This window comes from Carettochelys insculpta, chromosome 4, assembly GCF_033958435.1.
Source record: "Carettochelys insculpta isolate YL-2023 chromosome 4, ASM3395843v1, whole genome shotgun sequence".
NCBI classification, from domain to species: domain Eukaryota; kingdom Metazoa; phylum Chordata; order Testudines; family Carettochelyidae; genus Carettochelys; species Carettochelys insculpta.
In genome coordinates, this window is record NC_134140.1 from 48,579,290 (window position 1) to 48,592,955 (window position 13,666).

Consider the following 13,666-nt stretch of genomic DNA (forward strand, 5'->3'; position numbering starts at 1 on the left):
GACAAAGAGTTGTGGTGATGAATGAAGTGACTGAGTCCTTTCCATACAGAACTCCAAGAGGTACCTTATGTTTAACATATGGAAATGTTGCTCCTCAGCATATGAAAGCAGCTTAGACAAGAATACATGCAAGTAAATAAACCCCTTGAGGTGAAACGGAAACCAATGTTGGACAAAAACTCTGGGTGTGGGCTTAAAAAGATAGTGTCTTTGAAGAGCTAAGTATATGGAGGGTCTGCCATTAAGATTTGTAATTTTCTGACTTTTTGTTATAGCAACAAGAAAGGCCATCTTTTAGGAGAGAGAGAAATAAGGAACAAGTTGCTATTGTCTCAAAAAAAAAAAAAAAAAAGAGATGCAGGAGGGCAGCCATTACTATACAATGGGACTGTTTCCTTCACAAGTGGAAATCTCACTACCATGGAGTTTATTTACTCAAACTCTCCTTGGATCATATGATGGTGTGCTGAGATTGCTGACATGTAAATCCCTCAACAAGCTAAGAGTCAGACTTGAGGACTTCAAAAGTAACAGGTAGTCCAAAATGTCTTAAAGACTAGCTGATGTGGGATGCACATTGGCTAAATGGAAACTTTTTTCAGTGTGATGAATAATTAGACCAAAAATGCGTATGACGAAGGGGATCTTTGCTTATGAATCCTTATGCTCCAATAAATCTGCTAGTCTACAAGGTGCCACAGGACTTCTCATTGTTTTTGTGGTGTGACAAGGTGAGACCGGGAGGGGGTAAGAACAAGAGGGAAAAACAGGGCAGGGAAACAAGCAGAGTGTGAGCAGCTGGGGAGGAGGACACCCTGGGTCATTTGGGGTCAGCTGGTCCCACTTAAGCCTGCTTTTAAAAGAACCCTTACCCAGTAGGCAGGGGGAGAGAGAGGAGGAGAGTGCTGGAGGAGGAGAGGAGAGAAAAAGCCAGGCGCAAAGCAAAGCAGTTTTCTAGAAGGACCAAAAAGACGGAAAGGAGTGTTCAGCCACAAGGGGCTAAAGCCCCTGCCCAGGAGGCCTGGGATTTAGAGTAAGGCCAGGCAGGCTGAATCCACAGAAGGAGCCAAACCAGGAGGGGGACCAGGCTGTGGCTGCTGCTGCTGCTGCTACCACCGCCACTACCTGATGGAGGTATGGTGGGGGAAGGAATTGTCTGGGGAAGTAGCCCAGCGAAGAGCTGTGGTGCTCAATACAAGGGGAGCCCTCCTCCACCACCAGCAGCCACACAGGGTCCCTGGGCCGGAACCCGGAATGAGTGGGTGGGACCCAGGTTCCCCCCAGACCACCATCTTCCCCCTTCCCCCTCCTCCTAAAGGGCAGCGATGTCTGGGCCAGGGGAGAGTGGACTGAATAGAGGCCTGGAACCCAGGAGCCTGGCCAGCCCTGCCACAGTGGATACAGACTAACCTGGCTACCCCTCTGATAATTAGACCTAGTAGGTTTTGTGCTATTAGGAGGATCCTCTGAACTGCTTCTGAGCAGTGCCTTTCCTCTTCATCTAGTCCAGTACACCAAGAAGCAGCCATAGCTCAGTGCTAGTTGAACCACATGGCTATGGTGCTGGCGCACCAGGTTGGAAAGGAAAGGGACAGGTCTGGAAAGCTGAACAGAGCAAATTATGAAGAATTAGCATTGCCTTGGGCAAGCTGGTTTAGTAAATAAAAGTTTGGAACAGATTCATAGAATTATGGGACTGGAAGAGGCCATGAGGGGTCATCTAATCCTGCCTCCCTGCACTCATAGGAGGAATGAGTATTATCTAGACCATTACTGACAGATGTTTGTCTAACCTGTTTTTAACCCCTAAGTCTTCTCTTTGTTCCAGGTGAAACAAACCCTTTTATTTCCTCTCCCAAACTTCCCCTCATAGGTCATGTTTTCTAGACAGTTAATAATTTTTGTTACCCTTCTTTGGACTGTCTCCAGATTGCTTATATGTTTTCCGAAATGCAGAGCCCAGAACGGGACTCAATACTCCACCTGTGGCCTAAATCAGCATGGAGTAGAGTGGAAGAATTACTTCATGTATTTTGCTACAACACTCCTGTTAATACATCCCTCAACGGTGTTAGTTTCTTTTGCAACACTGTTGGCTCCTATTGAGCTCATGGCCCACTACGCCCCCCAGATTCTTTTTCTAGGCAATCATTTCCTATTTTGAATATGTGCAACTGATTGTTCCTTACTAGATGGAGTGCTTTGTCCTCATTGAATTTCATTTTATTTACTTCAAACAATTTCGCTAGTTTGTCCAACTCATTTTGAGTTTTTATCCTATCCTCAAAAAGAACTTACAACCCTTTTCAGCTTAGTATCACCTGCAAACTTTACAAGCATACTCTCTGCCATTATCTAAATCATTGATGAAGATATTGAACAGAACCAGACCTAGATCTGATCTCTGCAGGACCCCATTTGCTTATGCCCTTCCTACATGACTGTGAATCAGCAATAACAACTACATTATATGAGCCATTTTCTAACCAGTTTTGCACCCTGCTCCATCTAAGTTCCATTTCCATAGTTTATGAGAAGGTTGTGAGACAGTATTCTAAGATTTAGTGAAGTGAAGATATACCACATCTACCACTTCTCCATTATCCAGGTCATTTAGGAATATACTGAATATGACAGCTCCTAATATAGACCATTGGGGAACACTACTATTCCCCTCCCCACCTTCTGAAAACTGACCATTTATTCCTATATTTTAAACAGTTTCTAGTCCCTCAGAAGACCTTCCCTCATATCCATAACAGCTTACTTTGCTTTGGTCAGGGACTTTGTCAAAGGCTTTCTGGAAAATTCTGAAGCAAATATTTCAACATCCTTTTTACAGTGTCAAACCACCACTGAACACTTTATTCCAGCAATGGTCTCACAAACGCTGTGTACAACAGTGATACTACTTCTCTACTTCTTCTCAGTATTTGGCTGTTTAGACATTCATGTTAACCTGAGCCACTGCCCATCACACTGGGATTTTATGATCAGTTGGTTATGTACGACAACAGTCCCTCTCAGAGTTACTGCTTTCCAGAGTATAGTCTACATTCTTTGTTCCTAGATGGGATGACCTTTCATTTGGCAAGTAATCCAATCTTTGTGTTATCTGCAAACTTTACCAGCAATGATTTTGTATCTTCCTACAGATCCTTGGTAAAAATACTGACTAGCATTGGGCCAAGAATGGACTCTTGCTGAATTTGATGAATCCCCATTAATAATCTAATTTGAAATCTATTAGCCAGTTTTGGGAATTTAGGAACAGCAATTATGACAAAATAATTTTTGATTTTCTTATTAATACTGTCAGACCTAAATGTGCAGTAGTATGTCCTACTGGAATTTAGAAATACTTACGGATGGATTTTTGGGGAGACCAGATTCTGGACCACAAAGTGAGAGTACATTCATTAGTTTCTCTCTAGTTCTTCTCTGAAAAAAATTAATGGAGTGGAACACTTATTAAACATACAAGATCATCCAGAAAGATGAGAAATGTAAAATATCTGGAACTTTAAACCTCAGATGTTGAGGTGTAAGAAATATCCTTAAAGAAAAAAAGATTTTCATTACACCAACACATTTACCACTGCAGAATAATTAATATTCAGTAACTGTTAAGACAAACTGTTGATTCCAAATTGCATTTCAAACATTACACTCTTCTTTTTATTGAGACACATGGAAGTTTGCTTTATTTTCATATAATGTACCTGAGATAGCTGTGGCCTCTTCCAGCTGACAGGGACCAAGGCATTGGAATTGGACCCTGATGAAGTAGAAGAAGTGCTCCGAGTGACAGCAATGACTTTTGGCTTCCCATTTCTTCCAGCTGCACTGTGCTGATCACCATACTTATTTCCAATAATGGGGGTCTGACAGATGAAAAATAATAGATCATATAATCACAGAAATACAGGATTGACAGTGACCAGAAAAGGTTATCTAGTTCATCCCGAGTGACATAAGAAAGAATTAAGCATACCTATACTATCCCTGACAGGTCTAACCAGTCTAAATGTTAGTTTAGAAGTCAGATGTTTATTAGGAAGACCTTATTATCAATTAAAGAACTATTAGCAATATTAGACTAAAACTCAGTCTACTAGATGAATTCTGTAAGCAACAATACAACCTCATATGTGATTATACTGAGAACTGAGACACCATGGTATACTGTGAGCTAGAAGACGACAAAGTACATACCCATATTTTGGGTGAGGCTATATATTGCATATTTGCTGCCCCTCCCACTTCTTAAAGTATGTAGGCTTCATACAGGAAAGCCAATCATATTTTAAACTGTTTTTAAATGACTCTCCATATTCAGTCTTTAAAATGAAAAAATAACATTTATGTATGGATGTATTTGTGAGTAAATACATCAACACATTACACAAAAATGTGTTTCCATGGTGCAATATTTTCACTAAAATGTATGTACTATTTAAAGGCTGTTGGCCACATTTAGCCCTTGTGCGAATGAGTGCAACACCAATGAAGTCTATGGACCGGAAACACTACAAGAATGCAAAAAGAGGTATACTACACTTCTCTGAACTCAGAGGGACAGCTGCATCACAGGGGAATTCATTTCATGACAGATTAGCTTTAAGATCCTGTCAGCAATCTATCATTTACCACCTAGGATAAATTTTAACTCCTTTCCCAGTCTAGTCTTCTCTCTGTTCATTTTTCTTTTCTGGCACCTGCCTCCTCTCTATTACAGCATACAACGTGGCCTCTTAAGACACAAGTTTCTCTGCATTTTTGCAGTCTGAAACAGCATTCCTGTGCCTTAGCAACTCCCCCTCTTTTTCAAATCTCATCTTAAAAGATGTGGGCCAAAACTAGAACTGAGGATCCAAACTCTCTCCAGCTTTGGAAAGTTGGTTATGGCACGTTAGCGTACTTTCCTTTGTCCTTTTTTGTAAAATTGGCTTGACACTCTACTATTAGCTCTATGACTAAATGAAGGATTTTGTGATACAGTTTGTCTGAAATGCAAAATATATAACCAGCTGTGTTTATAAAGTGTAAAAACACATTTGGTCTGCTTCAACAACCTAGTAACTTCAGTGGGAAATGTACATGTAAAATCACTCTACTCAGTGAACTGACAGTGAAAATGCATCAAATTTGGTAAAAAGAAAAAAAATTCTAAACTTATTTAATGCATAAATTTCTGCCTATTTTAACGCTGATACCCGTAACTAAAAATGAAAATTGTAATGCACTAAAGGTTTGTGACCTAAATTTATCAGTGGGAATATGAATCAAAAAATAATTTATGCACAGCTGACGTGACTCTGAAGACACAAAAGCTTATACATGTGCACCATATAACTTCCCACAGATAACGGAAGCACTTTGAAATCAAAGTTGATGTTACAAGTGTGAAAGACACAATCTTGACTAATCTTGATAGGCTGCTTTGTAATTTGATTGTAATACACTAAATAGGATTAAATTATTTTTGACATAAACATGGAATATACAGTTCTTGACAAATTATGACCACCATATAAGGACTTCACTGTGCAACCCTTTCACTGGTGAGCACTTAGGTCAGTACTTCCATTAGCTTTAATGGGGCTACTCCAAGGAGTAAGCGCTGAAAGAGGAAGGATTACACAAACTTAACCCAAAGAGGACCTAACAGTTCACTTTCAGTAGCAACCTAATTTAATTACGTCTTCCAAGTAAACTATTTAAGAGATTAATATTATTAAACCTTAAAAATGGTTAATTTTGTATTATAAATCCAAGTAATAAGAAACTCTCAGTTTGTAACATGATATCATTATTACATTTTTGTTACAGATAAGAATTACCTCTGATATATCAAAATGGAAATCTAAAGTCTTCCCAGGTAGTTCCTTGGAGACATTATTAAACATTTTTGTGAATGAGATTTCAGGAGAACCTATATCACCTCCATAAGACTTTGGAGCATCATTAGGTACAACAAGACTTGCTGATCGAGACACCACCAGTTTCAAAATATTAAGAGCCTCCTTCCAGTATGGACTCTACCAGAAAATAAAATGCACGTAAATTATAAAATAAAATATACACACATTACAAAATAATTACTTCTAGTAGATGTAACCATCTATAATAAACAGACTTTGTTCCTGACAGTTTAGGTAGAAATGTATTAATTACAGATTTTTTTTCTGTTTTAAAGTATACACAGAAAAGCTCACATCTTTTAATATCACTGTGTACATTTATATATCTAAATCTGAAAGATAAAAAGCAAAATTTGGCAAAATCGCAGCTGCAATGTTCACTCCGGACAATGAATAACATAAAACTATCATTATATAGTGCATTAAGATATGAGGTGAAGGCGTGAGCCTTGGATGTGTCTGACATATGCAGGCACTGTGATCAACAAAATGGCTACCTTGAGTTGTCAGATATAACATTTTTGGTGATAAGCAAATTAGTTTTATATAGTGAATTAACACTACCTGAAATTTCAAAAAACAACTGTCCCAGTGTTCTATACTCTTCACTAAGACCTTATGGTCTGCGGGGACAGGGGATAGAAGGGATAAGACTACGCCCTGTGTACAACTTCTCTTCAATGAGGGAGATAGTAAAATTGAGACAATTTATGGAGAAAGGCAAGTAGTAGAGAAAGGAAAGGAAGGAGCAGAAGGAGAGGCAATGGAGAAAAGCTGCATAAAGAAGGGACTTAAAATAGCATGAGGGTATTCCACTGTTCGTACACATTCCATGAGGCTCACTTCTCTCTCTCCTTATTAGTGAAAAAGGGGTAGGTTTAGAAATTGAAATCAGAAAAGAACAAATTAAAATTTACTTAGAAAAATTAGATGTCTGCAAATCACCAGGGCCTGATGAACTGCATCCTAGAATCCTCAAAGGGCTGATAGAAGAGGTATCTGAGCCTTTAGCAATCATTTTTGGAAAATTATGGGAGACGGGAGAGATTCCAGAAGACTGGAAAAGGGCAAATATAGTACCCATTTATTAAAAGGGGAACAAGAATAACCCAGGAAACTACAGGCCAGTCAGCTTAACTTCTGTGCCAGGAAAGATAATGGAGCAGGTCATTAAAGAAATCATCTGCAAGCAATTGGAAGGTGGTAAGGTGATAGGGAACAGCCAGCATGGTTTTGTTAAAAACAGATCATGTCAGACCAATCTAATAGCTTTCTTTGATAGAATAACGAGCCTTGTGGATAAGGGAGAAGCGGTGGATGTGATATACCTAGACTTCAGTAAAGCATTTGACACGGTCTCACATAATATACTTATCAACAAACTACTCAAATACAACTTCGATGGGGCTACTATAAAGGTGGGTGAACAACTGGCTGGATAACCATACCCAGAGAGTAGTTATTAATGGTTTTCAATCCTGCTGGAAAAGTATAACTAGTGGGGTGCCGCAGGGGTCTGTTTTAGGACCGGTTCTGTTCAATATCTTCATTAACGATTTAGATATTGACATAGAAAGTACACTTATTAAGTTTGCAGATGATACCAAGCTGGAAGGAGTTGCAACTTCTTTGGAGGATAGGGTCATAATTCAAAAGGATCTGGATAAACTGGAGAAATGGGCTGAGGTAAACAGGATGAAGTTTAACAAGGACAAATGCAAAGTGCTCCACTTAGGAAGAAACAATCAGTGTCACACATACAGAATGGGAAAGGACTGCGTAGGAATGAGTACAGCAGAAAGGGATCTAGGGGTTATAGTGGACCACAAGCTAAATATGGAGTCAACAGTGTGATGCTGTTGCAAAAAAAGCAAACATGATTCGAGGATGCATTAACAGAAGTGTTGTGAACAAAACACGAGAAGTCATTCTCCTGCTCTACTCTGCGCTGGTTAGGCCTCAGCTGGAGTATTGTGTCCAGTTCTGGGCACCGCAGTTCAGGAAGGATGTGGAGAAATTGGAGGGGGTCCAGAGGAGAGCAACAAGAATGATCAAAGGTCTAGAGAACATGACCTATGAACAAAGGCTGAAAGAATTGGGTTTGTTTAGTTTGGAAAAGAGAAGATTGAGGGGGGACATTATAGCAGTTTTCAGGTATCTAAAAGGGTGTCATAAGGCAGAGGGAGGAAACTTGTTCTTCCTTGCCTCTGAGGCTAGAACAAGAGGCAATGGACTTAAATTGCAGCAGGGGAGGTTCAGGTTGGACATTAGGAAAAAGTTCCTAACTGTCAGGGTGATCAAACACTGGAATGAATTGCCAAGGGAGGTGGTAGAATCTCCATCACTGGAGATATTTAAGGAGAGGTTAGATAGATGGCTTTCAGGGATGGTCCAGAAAGTGCTTGGTCCTGCCATGAGGACAGGGGGCTGGACTCGATGGCCTCTCGAGGTCCCTTCCAGTCCTACTCTTCTATGATTCTATGATTAGCCTTAGAAAGTTGATATCTGGGATTTGCCTAACTGCAAGTCTTAGTAGACCTTTATCAGATTGGAGATCATAACAATCCGAAACAGATTAGAGGGCTCCCTTTCAAACCAAAACAGTATAACTAGGAAACTGACAATAATATTTAGGCTTGGCAATTGGTTAATGATACAGTTTTAGCTCACAAGTCTCGTGTATGTTTTGGAGAGTGGGACTTTGGCTGACACTTAAAGAATATCTTAAACCTAATGATGATGACGACGACAACTGAGGGCTGCAATGAAGATCCTAATGCCTATGGGAGGGAGGATTTGAGTACACCTTCCACACTACACCCAAACAATATCCTATTTCCCCAGGTGGAGCCCTACTCCTCTGAATCTCAAAGTCTGCAGTAGATGATCTCCTCCTTCTGGTGACCTTAGGAGATTTATAACAAAGAAAGGAGCAATGCCATAACAAACTGGCCCTTACTTCTATTTATTAGGCAGTATTCAAAAGTAGGGTTCTTTTGTTCCAGACTTCAAAGTCAGAGCAAGAAGAATGCCCCTACAAGCTCCCTGCAATCTAGTATTTCATATTAGGGGTACTATAAAACTAAGGAAGAGCCACAGATAAAATTCTGGTTAAGATAGGGACTAAGCTGTAGACATATCAATTATTTAAATATATAGTAAAATTCCTTTAATCTGGCATGTCTGGGACTGGACAGACGCTGGATTACCAATTTTTCTGGACTACTGGACGTACCATAACCCCATGCCTTAAGTTCAAATCCCCAGTCACGGCTTACTCTCCTCCCCATGCATCCCCAGCTTCTTCACCACCCTGCACTCCTGCAGCTTCTTCACCACCCCATGCCCAGCTGCAGCTTCTTTACTACCCCCATGTCCCCAGCTTCTTCCACACTCCTGCAGCTTCTTCACTACCTCCATGTGTCTCCAGCTTCACCACCCCTGCACAACCCAGCTCAACTCCACACCCCCAATGCCCCTGCAGCCCTAACCCCCCTCAGGCTTAACCCCCACCTCCTCCCTCCCACGCCTGCAACCCACCATCCAAGCCCCTGCATAGGTTGGGAGACTACTGTTTGCTAGACCATCAAATTTTGATGGATTATCTCCATAAATGGGACTATTTTTGTCAGATGCCAGATCATCAGGATTTCCTAATCATCAGAGGCCAGATTAAAGGAATTTTACTGTATCGCAACTTTCAAGATTGCATCATTAAAAAAATTGAAAAGCAAGCAAATTAACTGTCAAGTTAGTGCTCTCATTAGGAAGTGCACCTCTCACTCAACCAACCATCATAATCATAACACTGACCCACTATCATCTTCATAATGGAAGAACAAAATATTGAATAAGATTGTAACTGTTGCGTCTTTTAAGAGAAACTAAATGTGGATATAGTTAGCTAAATGTTTAAGGGAAAAAAAAACAATGGTTGTAGGAATCATGACACTTGCCACAAATCCTTTAAGCACAAAGATATATATGCTTCCATATGAAGAGTAACCAAAACCGGTGAAGCAGTTTCTACTGGAATAAATATTTTAAAATTATATACTAAAGTAATATTGCTTTAGTCTTCCAAAGGATTGTATTATACATGTTGAAAGCAGTTTTCTCAAATTTAAAAGTGCTGCAGGAAAACGGCTGTTTTCCTCTTCTTCCTTCTACCATGTCATAATTCAAGACACTTCATTTTAAAGTAAGTAATCCAAAATTTTTCAAACAGCAAGTTCACAACACAATAGCTGGACTAGATGGATTTTTGCCAAGATTTTTGCTTTATTTGTTCTAGTGTTATTTTTAAGTCTTCAAGAAAATTTTGAAAAAATTATAAAGTTGCTTGCAATTTTACATTAATTATTTATCATTCAATTTGTAATTCAGTGTAAGTTAAATTTAACTATATATGCATAAAAAGGATTCATGCTTTAAATTATTTTCAGAGACCCAACAAAAACAAAGCAGAAATATCTACAGGGTTTCTCTATAGGCTCAGGTTGAAGCAGTTCTTGAAGTAATCAGGACAAGAGTAAGAGAACACAACAGGAAGCATATGGGCTAAGTGCACTCTCTTTAATTGAACACTGTTGGCCTTCAAAATACTGAGCAGTTCCAGCTGGAAAGACTGTGGGGGGAGGGAAAGGGAGAGAAAGAGAAAGGAAAGAAAATGCGCTAGAAAAAGCATATCAGCAGGGTGACCTTTTATATGGCTCAAAGTTTTAGGATTCTCCCTGACTGAAAAAGCTTTCAATCCTTGAAAATACATCTATGTAAATGTTGTTTAGAAATTTTATATGGCAAGTCTCTTTATCGACAACATTTTTCACATATTTGTATTTTTTTTCCCTTAAAGAGGTGAGATAAACAATCACTCCAGATTGTAGTAATAGCTATACCTTTACTGGTAATGGATATCTGTTGGCCTTCAGTCTTCTGATGTGCCCAAAGCATATGTACATTTCACTATAAACACAGCGTCAGTCTCGGGTAGTTCTTTACTAAAATTAATTATTAACCATAGATTTTCACTGCAGGGTCCTGAGAAACTGACAATACCACCACGTCTCAAGCACGATAAAATGTTTGTCGTCTTTTCTTTTTCATTCTGTTACTGAAAAGAACAAATTCTATCTTGCTAAAGTGCTGAACTAGACCTATATATTTTCCCTTTCATTACCATCCAAACAGCTAATTTCTTCTTTACAAAAATTCCTAATTAAGATTATATTCAACAGAGATAAAATGTTCCAATAGAAGTTAAAGGTAAAGAGACCAGACATCAGGCCAGCAATCCATGGCTACATTAATCATCTAGTTATGTGTAATGTCTCCTGACACAAGGACAATAATTAAAGTGCATCTCTATCATAACAAAATGTCTAGAGAATACTACCCTTTCTGGTTAATTATGGTTAAGCTCTTTTGTAGAAATACATTTCAGAATAAAGAAGTTCAGGGATAAAGAAAGAAAAATCAGAACTTTGTAGATTGAAATGATTATATGCTTCAGGCATTTTTCTAAAAGTTTCTTCAAAAAGCCCAAATTCCTCCTGGAGATTACATTTTCTACAAACTGTGTTACAAATGTGAAACAATGAATTACCAGAGGCACAATTTTGTCATCTATCTTTTAATGGTTGTTATCATCTAAAGAAATGTACTTGAATTTCACTAAGCTGTATTTAATGTGCCTATGGTCCATGTCCATCTGAGGAACATTAATATTACTGCAAGTAATTCAAACAAGCATGTAACTGTGAAGACTCCCTTTGAAAACAAATATGCCTAAAGATAGAATTTTTGCAGTATTTGGATGTAAATATATTCCCCTTATCCACAAAATTGCACCGTGATAGTTGAAAGCTCATATTTTATTACTACTATATATCTGCAGGGACTCAACTCTCTAAATAGCTGAGTATGTTTATAAATGTACCTATGTATATAGTCCCATTAAAGTCAGTAAGTCTATAATGTGAACGAAGTTAAACACATAGGTAAGCGTATACAGGTTTGAGGCCATTATTTATAATACAAACACTACTGGATTGCATTTAGCACTGCCATCTCAGTAAAGTTAACAGACTGTACTTTTCAATAATTTGCATTCAAAAAGAGATGCTCAGTCCATCTACATTAAGTTTTTCGTGACTTCATAATTATACATATTCTGGCTATTTACATTTTCAGGATACCTACCTGAACATATTTACCAATAACTTTTATGATCTCCAAATTAAACTGCTTTACGGGTGCGGCAGACAGGTCAATATGATTCAGAAGACTGTAAATGATTTGCAATAGAGATTGCTGCATGCTGGATAACCCTTTCTCTAACAGCTAAAAATATAATCAAAAAGTAAATTTTAGTCAGGTTGCTTGACAGCAGCACTGAGTAAAAAGGTCAGCATACAATAATAAATGCAAACTAACTGATATAAATTTCCCTTTCCTCTTTTATATTATGTGGTAAATTAAAGATTTATTTCAAAACTTCAAGGTCTGGCTTGGAAAGCAGAATACAGCAGAGTACAACAGAATGGCATATTCTATTCCAGTATTTTTCTTCTGTATTCACATTCTTCATTTAATAAGAAATTTAATTTTAGTGATACTTTAAATGTTAACTTAGGTCTAAAGCACCAACAGCAAAATGTTTCAGACTAATAAAATAACTCTTCTAAATCCCAAAGTTCCCTGAATTTATACATATGCTTATTTAATATACTGTACAAAAACAGGAAAAGTTGCAAATAATGTTATATATAGGATTTATTATAAGACTTACATAAGTTTGAGCCGTACAATTGCTATGGTCTTTTAATCACTAAAACATTCACACAAACTCAAGGATTCATAGAGGAAATAAAAATCAAGACATGCTAGGTTGTCAGTGTTTTCAGCAATGCATTTTAAAGGACCAGTTCTAGTAAGCTCTCCATGTAGAACATTCCTGCGAGAAGCAATGGAAGCTTTGCACACGGAGGACTTTGCAGAACTATTCACCGAATTCTGTATGTTTATAGAAATTTGAAAAATACGTCACACAATATTTACAACTTTACCCTCTGATTTATTTTCTATTAAGAGAAACTATAAATTACAGCTTAAACTGGATGATACAATTTTTAATATAGACTCTAAAGATAGCCAAAATATATGTACTTTAGCCAGACATTGACAGAAATGAGAAGGGAGCAATAACAATTCTGTGCCAGAAACTGACGTAAAAGGGACTGAAAGCAAGATTTATTACAAAATATTACTGCTGTAGAAAAATGGTGGGATGACCATTTCAATTTAAAAATTCAGATTCACTACTTGAAAATGGTTTTAGCAAGCCTTTCCTCCATCTCCCACAACCTTTCTACATCAATTTATTCCACTGAAGATTTTCCATTTTTTTTTCCCCAATTCTAAGATTGCAAAAATAAAATTCTGCAATCAATAAAGGCATGGTTTAAATCAGGATATCAAACAGAAAAAAAAAATTTTAAGTAAAATTTACCTCTGCAAGATAAATTACAAGGTTAAATGTGGTATCTGAGAAGGAGTCATGCAAATATCTACACACTACATTAATCCAATTAGAACAGTCTCTGGAATAACTGTGTGTACTGTATAAGCTCATCATATGTGCCAAATTGGCAAGGGTTGGCGATTTCTCCTCTGCACAAACCTACAAAACAAAAACAAAAGAATTAATTTCCTTCATCCACTAAATTATGGAATATATACTA

General features: G+C 38.0%; 1 protein-coding gene across 8 annotated transcripts in view; it reads right to left on the minus strand.

The window, feature by feature from the left end:
- The window catches only part of FRYL (FRY like transcription coactivator), a 352,830-nt gene that overhangs the window by 55,199 nt on the left and 283,965 nt on the right, over positions 1–13,666 (minus strand). For all 8 annotated transcript variants that reach the window (XM_074992742.1, XM_074992743.1, XM_074992741.1 and 5 more), the window contains 5 exons: positions 13,435–13,605; positions 12,126–12,266; positions 5,844–6,041; positions 3,723–3,884; positions 3,367–3,441 (listed from right to left, as the gene is read on the minus strand). In XM_074992742.1, the coding sequence (XP_074848843.1) occupies positions 3,367–3,441; positions 3,723–3,884; positions 5,844–6,041; positions 12,126–12,266; positions 13,435–13,605 (747 nt within the window). The remainder of the gene's footprint in view (positions 1–3,366; positions 3,442–3,722; positions 3,885–5,843; positions 6,042–12,125; positions 12,267–13,434; positions 13,606–13,666) is intronic.